General features: G+C 32.6%; 2 protein-coding genes across 3 annotated transcripts in view; both read right to left on the reverse strand.

Annotated features, from left to right (window-relative positions):
• The window catches only part of LOC139491009 (uncharacterized), a 335,932-nt gene that overhangs the window by 221,785 nt on the left and 94,979 nt on the right, over positions 1-19,168 (reverse strand). The window lies entirely within an intron of this gene.
• The window catches only part of LOC139491008 (uncharacterized), an 82,061-nt gene continuing 70,615 nt past the window's right edge, over positions 7,723-19,168 (reverse strand). For both annotated transcript variants that reach the window (XM_071278248.1, XM_071278249.1), the window contains exons 42-48: positions 18,573-18,699; positions 17,140-17,181; positions 16,291-16,359; positions 14,121-14,187; positions 13,217-13,296; positions 10,292-10,354; positions 7,723-9,089 (exon numbers count right to left, since the gene is read on the reverse strand). In XM_071278248.1, coding sequence (XP_071134349.1) covers positions 8,922-9,089; positions 10,292-10,354; positions 13,217-13,296; positions 14,121-14,187; positions 16,291-16,359; positions 17,140-17,181; positions 18,573-18,699 — 616 coding nt within the window. In that variant the 3' untranslated portion in view covers positions 7,723-8,921. The remainder of the gene's footprint in view (positions 9,090-10,291; positions 10,355-13,216; positions 13,297-14,120; positions 14,188-16,290; positions 16,360-17,139; positions 17,182-18,572; positions 18,700-19,168) is intronic.

Here is a 19,168-nt window from a genome sequence, read left to right on the forward strand (position 1 = left end):
CAAGAACTCGTTGGAAGTACTTGATAAATTGCATGCTTATATTGGTGATTTTGAATCTGTTCAAAGTTTTGATTTTTCTACCCTGTATACCACATTGCCTCACATTCTCATAAAGAAAAAATTCACACACCTAATTAAATGGGCATTTAAAAAGTCAGAATGTGAATATATATGTTCAAACTCTTTTAGGTCATTTTTTAGTAGCAATAAACAAAAAAACTATGTCAATTGGACATGCTTTGATACTATATATGCCCTTGAATTTTTACTAGATAACATTTTTGTTCGATCTGGGGATTCCGTATATCGTCAGATTATCGGAATTCCAATGGGGACTAACTGTGCACCACTTATTGCGGACCTGTATTTGTATTGCTATGAGTTACAATTTATGACAAAAATAAGCAAAGACCCATCGAAAAAACATCTGATAAACAAATTTAATAATACTTTTAGATATTTGGATGATATTTTGGCTCTCAATAATGACGACTTCAGTATGTATATTAAAGAAATTTATCCCGTTGAACTTACTTTAAAGAAAGCTAATACTAACAATGACCACTGCCCTTTCCTCGATCTTGATATCTATATCACTAACGGAAAGCTGAATACTAAAATTTATGATAAAAGAGATGATTTTTCATTTCCTGTCGTTAATTATCCATTTTTAGATGGTGACGTTCCCTTGTCACCATCTTACGGTGTTTATATATCTCAACTTGTACGATTCGCTTGTGTATGTAACAATGTTTTAGATTTTAACGAGAGAAATTTATGTATTACTGAAAAATTATTACACCAGGGTTTTCGATATTACAAACTAGTCAAAACATTTACTAAATTTTATCATCGGTATAAGGACATCATTCGTAAATATAGCTCAACATGCAGACTTCTTATACGTTCAGGTATTTCACATCCAATTTTTTATGGAAATATTCTTTATAAAGCACAAAGGTGTCAGTATTCACCTCAAAAACTTACAAAACCTTTGAATAGACTTATTAAGAAGGGATATAGTTACGATACTGTTGTCAGGTCATTAAAGATTGCATATTTTGGCGTTAATATTGATTCACTTATAGGGTCTTTGCATCGGAACTAAACACATTTATTCAAAAACCAGTTGTTGGCATGACACGGGTTATGTTCTTCTCATATATGTTATGATGGTATGATACTAAACCCCTAACGGGAAGGATTGTGCCTGATGTTCATATGATGAAATCATAATCTTTCAGTCAGTTTATTTGAAGTCTGGAGCTGGCATATGTCAGTTAACTGCTAGTAGTCTGTTGTTATTTATGTATTATTGTCATTTTGTTTATTTTCTTTGGTTACATCTTCTGACATCAGACTCGGACTTCTCTTGAACTGAATTTTAATGTGCGTATTGTTATGCGTTTACTTTTCTACATTGGCTAGAGGTATAGGGGGAGGGTTGAGATCTCACAAACATGTTTAACCCCGCCGCATTTTTGCGCCTGTCCCAAGTCAGGAGCCTCTGGCCTTTGTTAGTCTTGTATTATTTTAATTTTAGTTTCTTGTGTACAATTTGGAAATTAGTATGGCGTTCATTATCACTGAACTAGTATATATTTGTTTAGGGGCCAGCTGAAGGACGCCTCCGGGTGCGGGAATTTCTCGCCACATTGAAGACCTGTTGGTGACCTTCTGCTGTTGTTTTTTTCTATGGTCGGGTTGTTGTCTCTTTGGCACATTCCCCATTTCCAGTCTCAATTTTATACTGAAAGCTTAAGTTTTGTGGACGGATTTGAAACTAGAGAGTTGTCCCACAAACACCTTCCCGATAGTCCCACATAGTTTTAAGTTGGACTATCGGGAAGAGAGATCAGGATGACTGTAAGGTGTACTTTATACGAAAATCGATAAAAATGATAAATGTTAATTTTGTACTGAAAAAAAAAATGAAGCCGTTTTCCGAATTTTTTTAACGATGCGTTATTTGGACTACCATTCTTGAATATCTGTGTCAGGATTTTCCCCTTCAAAAGTTAGGCTTTCGGGAAAAAGGTTGTATCTCTAATACTACAGGTAATAGCTCATTTTATTTGGTAAATAGAATTATCGAAAGAATATAATTTCGATTAGTCTGAGATTGCTCTGACGTTTGACAGTTCCTCTAATAATTTGTCCAAGGATCGAGGGACAATTCCTAAAAAGAGATTGGTTTATCATTAATCATTCATAATTTAATTTTGGATGTAACACGTCTTCTGATTGGCTGACGTTATTTTGTTATCAGCCCATAGACATAATTTAGTCATTTGACCGTGACGTCATCGACGTTTTTTCATGGTTTTTTACGGTTTAAAATGGAATTTAGAATTAAATAATTATTAGAAATGACTAATATTTTTTCTGTCTATTCGAAATAACATAAAAAATGTGGTGCGCACTGTTACTACGCGCGTTATTCAGTGTGCACCAAATTTTTTATGTTATTTCTTCATAGACAGAAAAAATATTACAGTCATTCCTTAAATAAATAGAATCATATTCAAAACAGTGTAGCTGTGGCCATTGATTGACAACCTTAAATTATCCCATTGACTGGGGTAGATTATGTGAACGTTCGCTGTTACAACCGCTGCTCACTATGTACTTGTTAAAGGCACTTAAACTGTGAGGTCACAAAAGGTTCTCAACACCTAAATAAAGAAATTAGAAAAACTAATCAGGAATAACACGATGTTTTGATTTAAATCAATAATATAAATCAAAACATAAAGTTATTCCTGATTAATTTTTCGAACTATTTTAATATTAAAGGCGTTAAGAACCTTTGGTGACCCCACAGTTTAAATTCTAAAATAAGTAAGTAGTGAGCAGTTGTCGTTACAGACACACGTTCACCTAATCTGCCCCAGTCAATGGGATAATTTAAGGTTGTCAATCAATGGCCACAGCTACACTGTTTTGAATATGATTCTATGTATACCACATCTTTCTATGTCTATTTTACAGTTTCCTGCATTTAAATGAAAAGAAATAGCTAAAAAAAAGAATTGGAACTAGATGCATTTTGTTAGAGTGGCACAATATGAAATGTCAGTGTATATGACGAAAAATCGTTGTTTAACATTTTCTGAAGACCTTAGGAACACCCTATACTTGAGTTCAATGTAAAACAGAAGATGATGATGGTGACTTGTTTTTTTATCGTCTAGAGAGGCAAATATTACATGCTTGTCGGAACGAGAACGACTTATTCAGCAGGGATATAGTTCCGATACTGTTGTCATGTAATTATACATGGTATATTCCCTGTGCTTGATTTTCACATGATGAAGACAAAATCTTTCAATCAGTGAAATTGAAGTCTTGGGCTGGCATGTCAGTAACTGCTGGTAGTCCTTTGTTAATTTGTGTATCACTGTAATTTTGCTTATTTTCTTTGGTTACCTATTCTGATATCGGACTCTGACTTCTTTTAAACTGAGTTTTACCGTGCTTTTTGCTGTGTGTGAGGTTTTTTTTCTACATTAGCCAGAGGAATTTGGGAAGGTTGTTATTTCACAAACCATGTTTAACCCCGCCTCATTTTTGCGTTTGACCCGTGTCAGAAGCCTTTGTTCTCTGTTAGTTTTGTATGATTTTTAATTCTAGTTTAATTATATGTTTTTGAGTTTAATACGACATCCATTTTCACTGAACTAGTACACTTTTTTGTTTAGGGGCCAGCGCCTTTGCCCGTTGCGGTATTATTTCAGTCTCTCTGTGTTGAAGACCCATTGATGGTCTGCGGCTGTTTTCTGCTCTTTGGTCGGGTTGTTGTCTCTTTGACACAATTCCTATTTCCATTTTTTATTGTTGCTAATCCGGTTGTGGCGAAAACAATAGGCACGAAGCGTTATATATAACAAAATAAGACATTGATATTTCATACTTCATATACATATGCCTTTATCTAGAAAGCTTAGTCTGCCAATCGTTCATTGTAATTGACCTATTTGTCATGGTACAATTACTGCTGAATATCAGGTTTACATTTCCACTGATTATGAGTAACGTGACAACTACATGTCCGTCGGACAGGGTTCATCTGAATTTGACGTCAACTAAGGGATCATTAATACATATATGAAGATTTTCATTTAAATTTTCTTTCTTAAGGTGGTATGGGTGTCTTCCTCCATCTTGGATTGTAAAAAACAGAGAACCAAAGGTCCAGATTTTCTATCAAGTTAGCAAAATTTGATGCAGGAATGCAGATATTTAATGTGAATTTTCATTTAAAAGAATCAATTTATAAGAATATAACTTATAAATATTGATATTTTTGCAAATGATGATTATTTTTGTTTGTTCTTAAAAATAAAATTAATTGGCATTTTAAGGGGGGGGGGGGGGGGGGGTAACTCTAAAACAGTGCATTTTCTGGAGGATTCTACATGGAATTTTCCTATTTTGTATTTTAGCCGGAAAAAACGTACGATGACCCTATCTTTTCTTTTGATATTCTCAAAGCATTGTCTGACAGCTATTTTTTCCTTAAGTATTTAACAATTCTATCATTTTGTTTAGTTTCTAATCACAAAATTGTGTTTTTTCCTGTATAATCTATACAAAATGTGTCATTTTGTAACGCCCTGAAGCTTGAGAAAATGCGCGGTGACCTATCATTTTTATAACATTTTTCAACATATATCAATAGATACTACGTTTTGGCAAAGTATGAACAAATTCTATCATTTTTATTTTAGACTCCCATACCACCTTAATTGGATTCTATGCACAATTTTACTCTTAGTACTTTGCAAGACAATCTGGTCAACACATTCTTAGATTGTTGGATGTACAGTAGTCAATATCACATGCCTGATATCTAACTTCAGCACATTGACTAATGGGCTAGATTGAAGTAACAGTTATAATAAATTACTCAGCCAGTATTCATACTTAAGTCAACTGATTGCTAACTTATAGCTGCCATATTTGGCGTATGTAAAACTCTTGTCCGAGAAAATTTACCATTACTTTTTAACCCATCTTAGAATGACAGAAATTTTATGGTCATGATTAAGTGTTTTATCAGAAGTGTTTTTTTTTTTCATTGTACTTTTTTGAAAATCTTTTGAACCATAGGACCAGTGTTTACTAAAAGTTAGCTTTTTAATGCACCATGGTGGGGATACAGGGAGTCAAGGTCGCAGCAGTTATCAAAAGATTGAAAATTGGGCACATTTTTATTTTATTGATATAAAAGTAAAAGGTCAAGGTCATAGTGGAAATTGATTAACTGAAACTGGGGAAAATGTTTGTGTCCAGATATCTTTTAAAGCATATGTCCAACAAAAAAAAGTCAAAAGTCAAGGTCACAATGCTTATGAATAGACTAATTATCTGGGGAAAAGTTCATTCAAGAGATATCTTTTGAGCCATAAATCATAGTTCCAAATTCGACACAAAAGATCTGTTTACTTTGAGATTATTACATCAAATCTCAAGGTCACAATATTAATAAGTGGGGTTGTACTTTTATTACATGTATATATGAACTTATATAAGTTTTTATATAGATTAGACCTTTGGTTTTCCCGTTTGAATGGTTTTACACTTGTAGTTTTTGGGGCCTTTTCTAGCTTGTTGTTTGATGTGAGCCAAAGCTCTGTGTTGAAGGGATATAGGAAGATGCGGTGTGAGTGCCAATGAGACAACTCTCCATCCAAATAACAATTTATAAAAGTAAACCATTATAGGTCAATGTACGGCCTTCAACACAGAGCCTTGGCTCACACCGAACAAAAAGCCATAAAGGGCCCCAAAATTACTAGTGTAAAACCATTCAAACGAGAAAACCAACAGTCTAATCTATAAAAGAAACAAGAAACCAGAAACACGTATAAATCACATAAACAAACGACAACCACTGCACATCAGACCACCCCCGACTCAAGACAGGTGCAAACACCCGCAGCAGGACCTGTATCTTGACCTATAATGGTTTACTTATGTAAATTGTTATTTTAATGCAGAGTTGTCTCATTGGCATTAAACAAGTTTAAACCAGCATTAATATATTGAAGTTTTGGAAATATTCTAGACTGAAATGGTCAGTGAGATTTGTTTACAGCAAAACGACTTGAGTGTGTAGGTAAAGGTAATGTCTTTGGTTAGCATGCTTGCTAGCTGAACCATGAAGACATTATTAGGCTAGGTATACCACCCTCCTTTAAGAGTAGACTAGTCTGACGGGTAACCAATCTATCTTGTCTTAAGGACAAAACTACTCCAAAAGGAGGGTAGTATAGTTAACCTTATAATGACAGTGCGCAGCGGATCCAGAAATTTTTAAGAGTGGGGGCCCACTGACTGCCTAACAGGGGGCCTGCTCCAGTCATGCTTTAGCAATTCCTATGTAATCAACCTTTTTTCCGAGAAAAGGGGGCCGGGGCCCTCAGAAAAACCCTCTTAATCCCCCTCTGAATGGTGAACAATAATCAATGAACAGTACATCTAAATATAATAATTTATCTTTTTATGTATTATTCTATCAGGCCCTTATTCCAGGGAATTTCTCTTCTAAAGAAATGCTGAAAATATATAGTGCTTTTCCTTCTTTCATGATTTTTTGGTGTGGATTATTTCTTTGATAATTTCGTAAATATAAAGATTAAGTAGTAAAAGAAGCTCTTTTGATTATCTCCCTTGTCACAATATTCAGTATTTCTATAGCAGTCTATGATTATCTCCCTTATCACATTATTCGGTTTTTCTTTAGTAGCATTTAATTATTACCTCCCCTGTCACAATATTTAGTATTTTTTCTTGTAACACTTTGAAAACCTCCCTTTTCACAATATTCAGTATTTCTATTGTAGCATTTAATGATTATCTCCCTTGACTACAATATTCAGTATTTTCTGTTGTATCTTTAATGCTTATCTCCCTTGTCACAATAATCAGTATTTTTAATGTAGCATTTACTATCTTCCTTGTCACAATAATCAGTATTTTTACTGTAGCATTTACTGATTATCTCCCTTGACACAATATTCAGTATTTTTTGTTGTAGCATTTAATGAGTACTTACACTTGCGACAATATTCAGTATTTTTGTTGTAGATTACTTTCTATTTTTAGTCAATTGCAACCTGTTTAAACAAAGAGCTTTTTTTAAAGTTAGGCTTTTGCTTAGATGGTGAGGCTTTCTTCACTAGTAAATGCCTTAAATCTCTTTTTATACATACTTTATAAACTATTATCATTTCAAAAATGCAATAAGGACTCTGATCTCAAAAGTACAGCTATTTCTAACTATCTGCACTTATCATTTGGTCAGTATTTCTATTCACTTTCAATACAGTGGCGGATCCAGGAATTTTCATAAGTGGGGGCCCGCTCCAGTCACGCTTCAGTGATTCCTTATATAAGCAACCAAATTTTTTCCCAAAATGGGGGGGGGGCCTGGCCCCCTGGCCCCCCCCCCCCTAAATCCGCCTCTGCAATAAAAGCAGTGCACCAGATAAAATTATTTGTAAACTACATAAATATTGCACATGCTATTTGTGAACCTGTATTTGTACAATAGTTCTTATATGATTTGCATATTAGGGAACAGTTTGAAATGAATGGTCGAGAGGACTTCCGGTAGTTTTTTTTTACATTGTTTATTTTTCGATAGACTATGTTGACCAAACTTTTTTTAGTAACCAATGTAAACAAGATGGCGGCGATAATAACACAAAATCCACCTTGACTTTAAAACTATTTATTTTCACTTTGCGTTAATTGTTAAATTAAATTATAAATACAAAACATTCATTTGAATGAAAATAAGAGTTTTTGTAATTATTTTTATATCAGATAACAAATTACACGAGTTACATATTTTGCTTTAACCAACAAATATTTTCATGCACTAGGCCAATTCAATGACACAAATATACAACTAAAGTGTTATAGAGGTTACGAGTGTGGAAAAATAAATTCCCTATCTCCAATTTTAAAGAATTATAAGAATTAAACACCTTTTAAAGGAATTTATTGGTGTATAAACTGGACTAAGTCACTCACAAATATCATAAAAGTCCCTTGGACTTTTATTTGTATGTGAGTGAATTGGTTCAGTTTATATACCAAAAATTTCCTTTAAAAAGGAGTTTAATCCTGTTTGCATGATATCATTGTACCGGTAAAATCAAATTAGGTGACTTTAATTAATGTATATACTGAACTTTTATCTCTAATACTTTGTTAAAATAGACATGATAGAAAAACAAACAAGTTTTTTGTAAACTGCATATTTATTGCATCAGTCACAGAGGGTAAACAGTGAGTAAAAAATCTTTTGTGTATATATATATGACAAGAAAAAAAACAATAACATATACCGCAGTAGTATTTCATCACAATGGTAATAATTTAATAAATAAATAACAAATGTATTAATGTGTAGACATGAAGATTTTAATAGAAAACAAATTATTATTACAAGATGTTCATTTTCATTCAATATCCTTTATAAGTGTGTAAATTAATTTTGTAGATTGTTTATATTTAATTTTTAGCTTAGAAAATTTTCTTTCTTTGATAAAAGATTACCCAATCTCTCATTTGCTAAACACAACATCTTGAAATCAATAGAAATATCTGTTCCCTATATTCTAAGAGCACAATAAGGGTATTTTGTAAATCAGCAAAAATAAAACCCCACTTCCAATGAAGTTAGCTGGTTTCTTTTTTGAATAAGAAATACATGAATGAATCATTGATTTATCCCCCCTCAACGATTTTTTTTAAATTCAAGATAAAAATGTCCTACTTTTCATTTGTGCATATGAAGATTTTTAAATTTAAATGTAAAGAAAAAAAAATTAATGAAAAATACTGTTCCACAACCAATAATATTAGGACGGATCCAAAAACTTAATAGTTTTATTGGAACTATAGTTTTAAAAAGTTCCAAGGTCAATAGTGATTGGCTGCCAATGACTTGCTGGTAGGTGCCCTGGAGACAACCTCATTGGACTGTGTACCCGTCCAAATGGACTGTAACCTTCTTCTTGTTGGTTTGCTGTCAAGAGCTGATTCTTAGGAGATGCAGATCTTCTACCTTTTGACTGAAATGATAAGAACATTAGCTACAGATTTATTAGGACATTCTGCAAGCCAAGTTGTGATTTTGAATATTTTTTTTTTATCCACGCAAGGTAAACATTAATGTGCACAAGTTCAATGATGTTTTTCTCAGATTGTTTATTACATCTTAATGATAAACTGTAGTTTGACCCTATGTTTTACATTTAGACAAGGCTACCATGTTAGTTGATTACATACTTTGTAGTTACAACATACAGATGGAGTGGAGAAGACAAGCTTTGCTATGAATCAACCGAGTAGTTTCAGGTTAAAAGTTTAATTCAAAGGACAATGGACAATGGACCAGATGAGGTAACAAAACAAAATGTAGGCTAACAACTTTAGGTCCTTCAGAAGAATCTTAAGGGCATACGATACATTTTTGAACCTGTATTTACAAGTTGATGAAAATTTGCATATAGGCTATTTTTTACCTCATTAAATCAAATATGTAATAAAAAATATACCTTCATGTGCTACTTTTTGAGTAAAATGAGTTCGAAATTTTGTGTATTTGCTCAAAACTCAGATTTGTGTCCGTATTTTCTTTTTCGAAAGAAAGACATAACTTTTTTGTTTTAAAAGATAAACACAAAATGTTTTTTGTTAAATAATTGGTAATTTCTGTATTTTATAAGTATCATTAAAAATTATGCAATTTTTATTCCGAAATAACTCTATATTTATCAAACGTTCATGAATAGAGGAAAAACGTCATTTTTTGCTGCATGTTTATCAAAATTAAAAAAAATGCGCTATTTACAGTTTTATAAAATTTGGGTCACATAATCTCCTTGCAAAATGAAACAAATTGCTGTTTTAAAAAATAGGGGTCCATGCACTCGTTTTCAAATTAAATCAGTTTGAATGATAAAAATTGGTCGAAAAATGCATCTTTTCCCGATATGTCATAGTTTGACGTCGCGAAAATAACATTTTACATTAGCAACGTCATTACCTTCCCTGTAACTGTATCGTATGCCCTTAAAGAATCTGTGCAATTAGGGTTGAATTCTATTGAATTGTTAAAATGATTTTGGGATTATCATGCAGATTAACAAAGTATTATGTGGATGACACAAACACTACTTCACAAAGACAAAAGTGATCCCTGTGTATAGCCCAAGCTATTGATATCTGAACATAACATAAGATAATTTCATGAAATAAATATAATTTTTACCTGCTGGTTTTTTGAAATGATTGACTGTCCAAACTTATTGAAGAGTGATCCCTTTCTTTCTGACTGCAATGATATATTTCACCAATAAATATATAAACTTCACAGTGAAAATGGAATAAGCACAAACTGGGATCAAATTAAAACTAGTTCACAGTACATTTATAATTGTTCACACTTTTAAACTGTTAATATAGTACAGCATGCATTACAATTTTCAACTATAATTTACAATTATGTATCCACAATTAAAGGAGGATTTTAAAAATAAATATTCTGGACTTTTAAAACCTTCAAGTATATAGTTTTAACCATGACAGGGCAAAACAGGATGAAAATAAATATTCTGTCAAATGAAATACAGACAATACAGGAAATAGGTGTGTGCTAGAAAGAAAATATTTATATGTGTGTCAAAACAGATAGACGTTTCAAACGGGCGTTTTTCATGCGTGGTCCTCAATATGCGTTTTACGTACGTTTTATAACATACGTAAAACGCCTGTTTTACGCATGAAAAACGGGTATGCAATTTTTGCTGTGTACTGGACATCCAATCGCATTATTTAATGTAATTGAACCTTGCAATAATTTCTGAATCTGCAGTACTGTAATCTTTATTGATATACGAATGAAAGGAATAAGTAAAATATAAAATATACATTGTGAAGAAGTGATGAGAAAAGCTCACTTGGCCAAGGCCAGGTGAGCTAAAAATGAGGTTTAGGTCAAATGAACACTGCAGACACCACCTACACTATGCAATCATTCCTAGCTACATATATAGTTGATAGATTGATTATAGTATCTGGGAAAAAGACATTACCATGAAAACTAACACTAACCAATGAACAAAGAATGAGGTCAAGGTCAGATGACACAGGTACACCTTACAATATTCCATACAATACATATATTTGACCCAATTGTATATAGTACAAATGTAGTAGTATCTGAAAAATAGACCATACCTAAAAAAATTATCAGATATTACAAAATTTACTTGACCATCAGGTGGATAGTTGCCAATGTCATGTGTGTGTGACATTGGCATTCATATTGCATGCTGCATCTGCTAATTTTGAAATTAGCATGGTATCTTTTTTTAGATTTATATCAATTTGACAGTTCTAAAAAAGGTTTAAACTTCAAAATGTTATTGCTTTTGGCATTGCAATTTTGTAAACATACATGTATACAGATGCAGGATTCATTTTGTGATTATAAGCATAAGTTTTAAACATTTGTATGAGACATACTTAAGATAGAGAACAGAAACTAGATTCAGCCATTTTTTCTAATAATGGGGCATATCTCTTTGACTCCACGAAATTTCAACCTCAATCTGTGCTTTGTGGTAATAAGCATTGTGTACAATGTATATATGTAGTAGCACTTTCATAATATTTAGTCGAGACAAACTAATGTTGGATTACGAAACAATATAACGAGACTGCATATGATCAATCAGGTATCCAATATCCATAGTCCAAGTAGTTACATAGCATATATATATATATATATATAAATAAGATGTGGTATGTAATCTTTAGATATAGGAAGATGTGGTATGAGTGCCAATGAGAAAAGTCTCCATCCAATTTACAATTTATGAAAAATAAAGTAAACCATTATAGGTAAAGGTACATCCTTCAACATGTAGCCTTGGCTCACACCAAACAGCAAGCTATAAAGGGCCCCAAAAATTACTAGTGTTAAACCATGCAAACAGGGAAACCAATGCTTTAATCTATATAAAAACGAGAATTGAGAAACATATATGAATTAAGAACCTAAGTGAGCGGGCCCACATACCCTACATGTACGTCCCCACATTGTCATTGGAGAAATTAAATAAGAAAAGAAAATAGAATGAGAAAAAAAAATTGAATCATAATTTCCTGTCAATATGCACATCTACATTATGAGTATGTCCTTATTATCTAAAAAGTTTCATGAAATTCTGTTGTATGGTTTCAGAGAAGTTGCGATGATGAACTGTTGCAGTAGTATATTACAGCAAACTAGTTCAAAGGGGCGTAACTCCTGGAAAAAAAATTAAATTGTAATTTCATGTCGGTATGCCCATCTACGTTGTAAGTCCTTATTATCTACAAAGTTTAATGAAATTCAGTTGTGTGGTTTCAGAGGAGTTGCGATGACAAACTGTTGCAGTAGTACATTAAAGCAAAAAAGTTCAAAGGGGCGCAACTTCTTGAAAAAAAAAATGAATCGTAATTTCCTGTTGATATGCACATCTACATATAATGTCCTTATTATCTAAAAAGGTTTCGTGAAATTATGTTGTTTGGTTCAAGAGGAGTTGCTATGACAAGAAACAGGACTGACGGGTCAAAAACATTATATACGCAATATTGCGTGGGGTACAACTACATAAACAGAGGACAACCACTGCAGGGCAGATCCAGCCATTTTAAAAGGGGGGGGGGGGGTGGTTCCAAATATATGTCTCATTTCAATTGCATTAATCGACCAAAAAAAGGGGGGTTCCAACCCCAAGAACCCTCCCCTTGGATCCACTACTGCGCTGACACATCAGATTCTATTCATATATGGTACCGTACATGTACATTGTATTATCAAAATATCATGACAATATTCATTTTATATTCTTAAATTATAATTTTTAGTAAACATGTAATGAGGGGGGTCGAATGAGTCATGATCCTGAATTGGCTAAAACATGCGTTTTCCATACGTAAAACGTACGTTTTACAGACGTTTTTTAAAACGTACGTAAAACATGCGTTGCACTTTTTGCTGTGTATCGCAATAATAAAACCTGGATTCTGATATCTTATAAACATAATGCAGATTTCACAATGATTAATCATGCATAATTCTCCATTTTCCAAAAATCAAAATAAAAAATGCAAACAGAAATACCATACTATACAGTATACTAACCTGTTTGTTATAAAGGTTATAATTCAGATCATTGTCATACAGCTTTGTTAGGTCATTGGTAAACAAATTAGACTTTGATACTGAAATAAAGTGTAATCAAAGTGAACAAAACATAAGCTAACATCTCAGAGGTTCTTGTATTTTTTTCAGTGATTTCCAAAGATTGAAGAAAAAATGCAGAAATAGTTTTATACATATTAACACAAATACTCATTCCTGTTGTGTAAATAGATCTTTCATGTATTTCGTGAATCATGCCACAATAATTTACTGGTAGTACTATTAATGTTACATATCAACTCTAAATCAAGTAAACATGTCATGCCTCTCCTTCAATTGAAGGGGGTATTGTGTTTTCCGTTCTGTACATCCCTGCATCCATCATTTTTTTTGTCCTGTGTCAGGTAAAAGAAGTTTACCATGAAGTTGTGGTCTTGTCAATTTATAACTTGGCCATTATGTTCATTATGTTGTAAACTTTTTAAATCCAGAGGTGGATTTAAGGAGGGGACCAGAATACCCAGACACCCCACCTTTGTGTTATTTTTATTTTAATTTTATGAGAAATCACTGAGGAATGGGCGCCCATCTTGGGCAGTCAGTCAGGCCCCCCTTATGAAAATTTCTGGATCTGCCATTGAAATCATATATCAAATTAAAGGTATGACCTAGATTATTTGTTCACAGAACATGGAAATTTGACTTTGGGTTAAAGTCATGACATAATTGTTAGTCATAAGGAGCAGTCATGGAAATTATCTGTTACATGAATAAGATTTATGGAAAAAAATAAAACCAAATTTCAATATTGATAGATCTTTATAAACTGCATTTTGGAAAATTATTATATAAATCATCAATTTTACTTTAGAGCCTCAGTCTATTTTAATAAGCAGTTACTTACTTTTTGGACTTGCCTTTGGAGTTAAATCAATAGCACTTGTCTCAGATGTTTTTCTTGTCTTTGATTCCTGAAATTAAAGTATATATGCTGTTAAAGTCATAAGAAACCTCAAATTGAAAAAAAAAATAATGCATATGTTTTTTATAACTCAAGGGATAGTTTTCATTATAAAACCTATGTACATATACTTTTTTCTGAAGAAAATTCTTTAATTTGTTCATATTTAAAAGAAGTTTACTTTATTTTAATTGCTTCCTTCCAGGAAGCAATTCCCCGACATATTTTCCGTATGCAAAGTGACCTCAGTGTGACCCATCTTGTAAAAATCCGGTGATCAGAATACGCATGGATGTCCTTAAATAAAGTATTATCTGATTGTACATGTTAAACACATGCTCAATATCCATGCTTTTTGTTGATTGTTGACAAACAGGTGACAATCGTTAAACTTTGGCTTCAAAACACGAACTTTAATTACCTGCCATATTTTCACAAGAAAACTGACCGATTGAAAAAAAAAAATCATGATTATACGAAATTAATGCTAAACTAGAGGCTCTCAAGAGCCTGTATCGCTCACCTGATTCTACTTGGGTTTTTGAAATCATATAAAAAAAATATAAAATTTGGCTAAAAGTAACAACATTTGGCCAGCACCTCATAAGGAAAGAAACATTCATGCTATGTTTGATTTCATTCAATTCAGTGGTTCTTTAGAAGAAGACTTTTGTATGCATTTCCCATAGGGTCCTATGTTAAACTAAGTCCCCCCACTGGTGGCCATCTTGGATGATTGATCCGCTACAAAGTAACAACACTTGGTCAGCACCTCATAAGGAACATTCATGCCATATTTGGTTTCATTCCATTCAGTGGTTCTCCAAAAGAAGTCATTTGTATGCATTTCTCATAGGGTCCTATGTTAAAGTAACTCCCCCGCTGGTGGCCATCCTGGATGATGGATCGGCTACAAAGTAACAATACTTGGTCAGCACCTCATAAGGAACATTCATGCCATATTTGGTTTCATTCCATTCAGTGGTTCTCCAAAAGAAGTCATTTGTATGCATTTCCCATAGGGTCCTATGTTAAACTAACTCCCCCGCTGGCGGCCATCTTGGATGATGGATCGGCTACAAAATAACAACACTTGGTCAGCACCTCATAAGGAACATTCATGCCATGTTTGGTTTCATTCCATTCAGTGGTTCTCTAAAAGAAGTCATTTGTATGCATTTCCCATAGGATCCTATGTTAAACTAAGTCCACCGCTGGTGGCCATCTTGGATGATGGATTGGCTACAAAGTAACAACACTTGGTCAGCACATCATAAGGAACATTCATGCCATGTTTGGTTTCATTCCATTCAGTGGTTCTCTTAAAGAAGTCATTTGTGTGTATTTCCCGTAGGGTCCTATGTTAAACTAAGTCCACCGCTGGCGGCCATCTTGGATGATGGATTGGCTACAAAGTAACAACACTTGGTCAGCACCTCATAAGGAACATTCATGCCATGTGTGGTTTCATTCCATTCAGTGGTTCTCTAGAAGAAGTTCAAAATGTAAAAAGTTAACGACGACGATGACGACTGACGGCGACAGACGACGGACGCCAAGTGATGAGAAAAGCTCACTTGGCCCTGTGGGTCAGGTGAGCTAAAAATGATAAAATCGTGCACAGAAGACTAAGTTTATGATGTTTGCATGCATTGGTTCAAGAATTAGAATAACATTATTTTTCACTGGTCACTCATTTATTATGACTTTTAAGTGGACTATTCAATAAATGTTTTGTTTGTATGTAAATTAGCATTTTATTAGCACAATAACAAGATTGTAACAGAGTAACCAATGTCCCCAGCAGATTTACTGTATTTTACTATATCACACATATGACAAGGGGACACTACTCACATTAAAATAATTGAAATTAGCTTATTCTAATTTTCAGCTGATCCTAGGTGCGAAAGTCAAAGAGATCACAATTGTGAAAAATCCCTACAATATTTAACTCTCCAAAAGCATTCAAACCATATTATTTTTTTCATCTCAACTGATGTGTTCTTGATGTTAACTTTTGACACTAGTTCCAAAAATCTCGACTGAAGAAATGAAGGTATGTTATTATTTGGGTATCAAAAATAAAATTATAATAGTGTGAACTACTTACTGTGTAAGAAAATGAATCCATACGAGCTGCTTTTCTCTTCTTACTATGATGTTTTATTGCCTCTTTAACCTTCAAATATCAAAACAAATATGTTGCATCTGACTTTCTTAAAACTATATAAGTCTTTTAAAATAGCAGTGTTTCCCCATAAATCTGAACATATAAATACATGGTTGGTAATTTTTGGTCCTTTCATATTTTCAACTATTAAGTATGATTAGCAATGGGGATTCTCTTGGCACATGTTTGTGATGTGTTCTTTTTGCTGAATCTCTTTTTTCTTCAAATTTATATAAAGAAGCTGAATTAACAAGCTAAAAGTTTCCCATCAAATCCTTTTTTTTGGTGGTCTTATATTTTGTTCCCTTTTTTTTTTCTAATAATAAGATTTGTAATATCTTTATTGTTGACCTGAACAACACTACTGGTTTATGTCAAGCAAGAACGATGTATAAGTCTTAGCATACAAAAACAAATCTTATGTCTTAGTCTGAAACAAAAACAGATCATGTGTTGATCTGACAATGACCTGTTTTTATCTGTTCTGATACCTTTTCAAATCAACTAATGAATATCTGCCTTCAAATTCAAGATTAGATTTGTTTCTCTTTATGACAAATTATGGGATTAGTAGAAGAGAGGGTTGTTAGAACCCTGTAAGCATAGTAATTGAATAGGTGCTGTATTTAAATCAGATTGGAAGTTTGACTAATTGTTTTGTAACTTGTTATAATCTCATGTGAGACCATTTTTAAGATGATCATTTTATCAGCTGTTATCATTCTAAACTTCTTTTACTCTGAGTGAAAATGTATCTCTCTATACTGTATTTTTTCTTTACATGCTTACCCTTTTGTCCATTAGGCAGTGAAAAACAAAAATAAAAAATCCCTGAAAAAGAAGAAACTTGATTTTATTCTAAGATCAATATTCAATCATTTATATTGAGTATTTCAAAATATTTACTAACAAATGTACATGATGTATGTTGAAAATAACTGAAAAATTAAAGGAAAATGTAGTATGAATTGACTATTGCATTTGTTTCCTTAACGCCCCTCATTAATCACTTACAGTACCCACGTTTTTTTAAGGTGGTACCTAACACTACAGGGAGATAACTCTGTAAAGTCAGCTAAATGTTTTAATTACATTGTGTTGTAAAAGGAATATTAAGCTTCTCAATGATCAAAATTGGTGTTTGTCAAATTGCTATATAAGGCCCGAGACCACAATTAATTCCTCTATCATTTCTTTATAACGTTTTGTCACATTAAAAAAAATTTGCCTATTCTTTTTGTCTAATTTTTTGTGTGTGTAATGTACAGTACAAGTCCAAAAATATATGCAATTTTCAGAAAAATTGCATCTGTACATCATACAAATTTGGCCAATACACATCCATACCCCTATAGGCAAGTCAAGAGATGTTCCGAAAAGTGTAAATATAACCTTTTTGCACCTGGCCTAATCACTCTTTCCTTATTAAAATCAGTTAAAATAAAACATCCAAAAGTTTATTTCAGCTCTCTTCTTTCATTTCCACCCCAGAAAAGCTAAGAAATGAATGAGAAAGGGAAAGAAAAAAAATAAAGAAAAAATACACTATAATTAAAGGGAACTTATAATATTCGTGAACAACGAAAAGCGGGGTCATTAATTGTGGTCTTGGGCCATAACCAGTGTATTTTTTCTGACAAAACGGTTGGTTCAAAAATTTTTAAATTTTTATATTTTTATTAAAGTCTCAAAGTAAATACTTTGACAAAATTTTATGAAAATTAAACGAGCCAAATTAATTTTAGTGAAAGTGTTGGGTACCACCTTAAGAGTCTGATTTGTATTATTTGACCTTAGTTTTCCCCTCATTTTTTTACTATTGGACTGGTCCAGGTCTTAGATTGCCATTTTGGTATCTGTATTTTTCTCTACCATTAATTATCATACAATATCTAAGGAATGACTGTAATATTTTTCTGTCTATAAAGATATAACATCATAAATGTGGTGCACATTGAATAACCTGCATAGCGTGTTATTTTGTTAAAAGTGTGCACAACATTTTTAATGTTATATCAAATAGACAGAAAAAATATTAGTCATTCCCTATAATTAATTCTAAATTGCATTTTTAACCAGAGTAAATCATGAAAAAATGTTGATGACGTCACAGTCACATGACAAAATTACGTCTATGAGCTGATAGACAAAACACTGGCAGATAATCAGAATATGTGTTACATCCAAAATAAAATTATTTAAGAATAAACCTTAGAACATACCTGTAAAGAGTTGAATATTGCAAAAAGATATTGGAATACTACCAAATCTTTTGACATAGATAGTACGCCAAAAACCCATGTGACACCAAACAAAGGAGCCAATACACAAATACTTCTTACGCCAGACCTAAAAACAAAAAAAAGTTAATTTTTACTGTAATTATACAAACAATATCTGTAAAATGTCTAAGAAATGTCTTTAACTGGAATGCAAGAAACCAGCAAAATTGAGGGTCTTGTAACATTGAAAATAGCCAGCAACCAAGAAATCTTCACAATGATGTAGATTTGTTTTTCCATTTAACAGTTTACAGTTAGGATACAGTGCTTTGCATAAGATTGTGCCATGTTAGAACTAAAATTGAAAAAATTATACCATTACCCTATACCTTTCAGAAATATTCCTGAAGAATTCTTTCAAAATTGATAAAGAATTGTATACAAGACACATAAAATTGACAAAATTCTTAAGTTGTTTTCTTAAAAATCACAAAATCTACAAATACCACTACATTAATTTCCATTTAATGATGTAAAATAAAAATAGGGTAACATATTTTGTATTATGGAACATATCCTTCAAATTGGAGTTCCAG

The sequence above is a fragment of the Mytilus edulis genome, chromosome 10, assembly GCF_963676685.1.
Source record: "Mytilus edulis chromosome 10, xbMytEdul2.2, whole genome shotgun sequence".
In the NCBI taxonomy this organism is placed as follows: domain Eukaryota; kingdom Metazoa; phylum Mollusca; class Bivalvia; order Mytilida; family Mytilidae; genus Mytilus; species Mytilus edulis.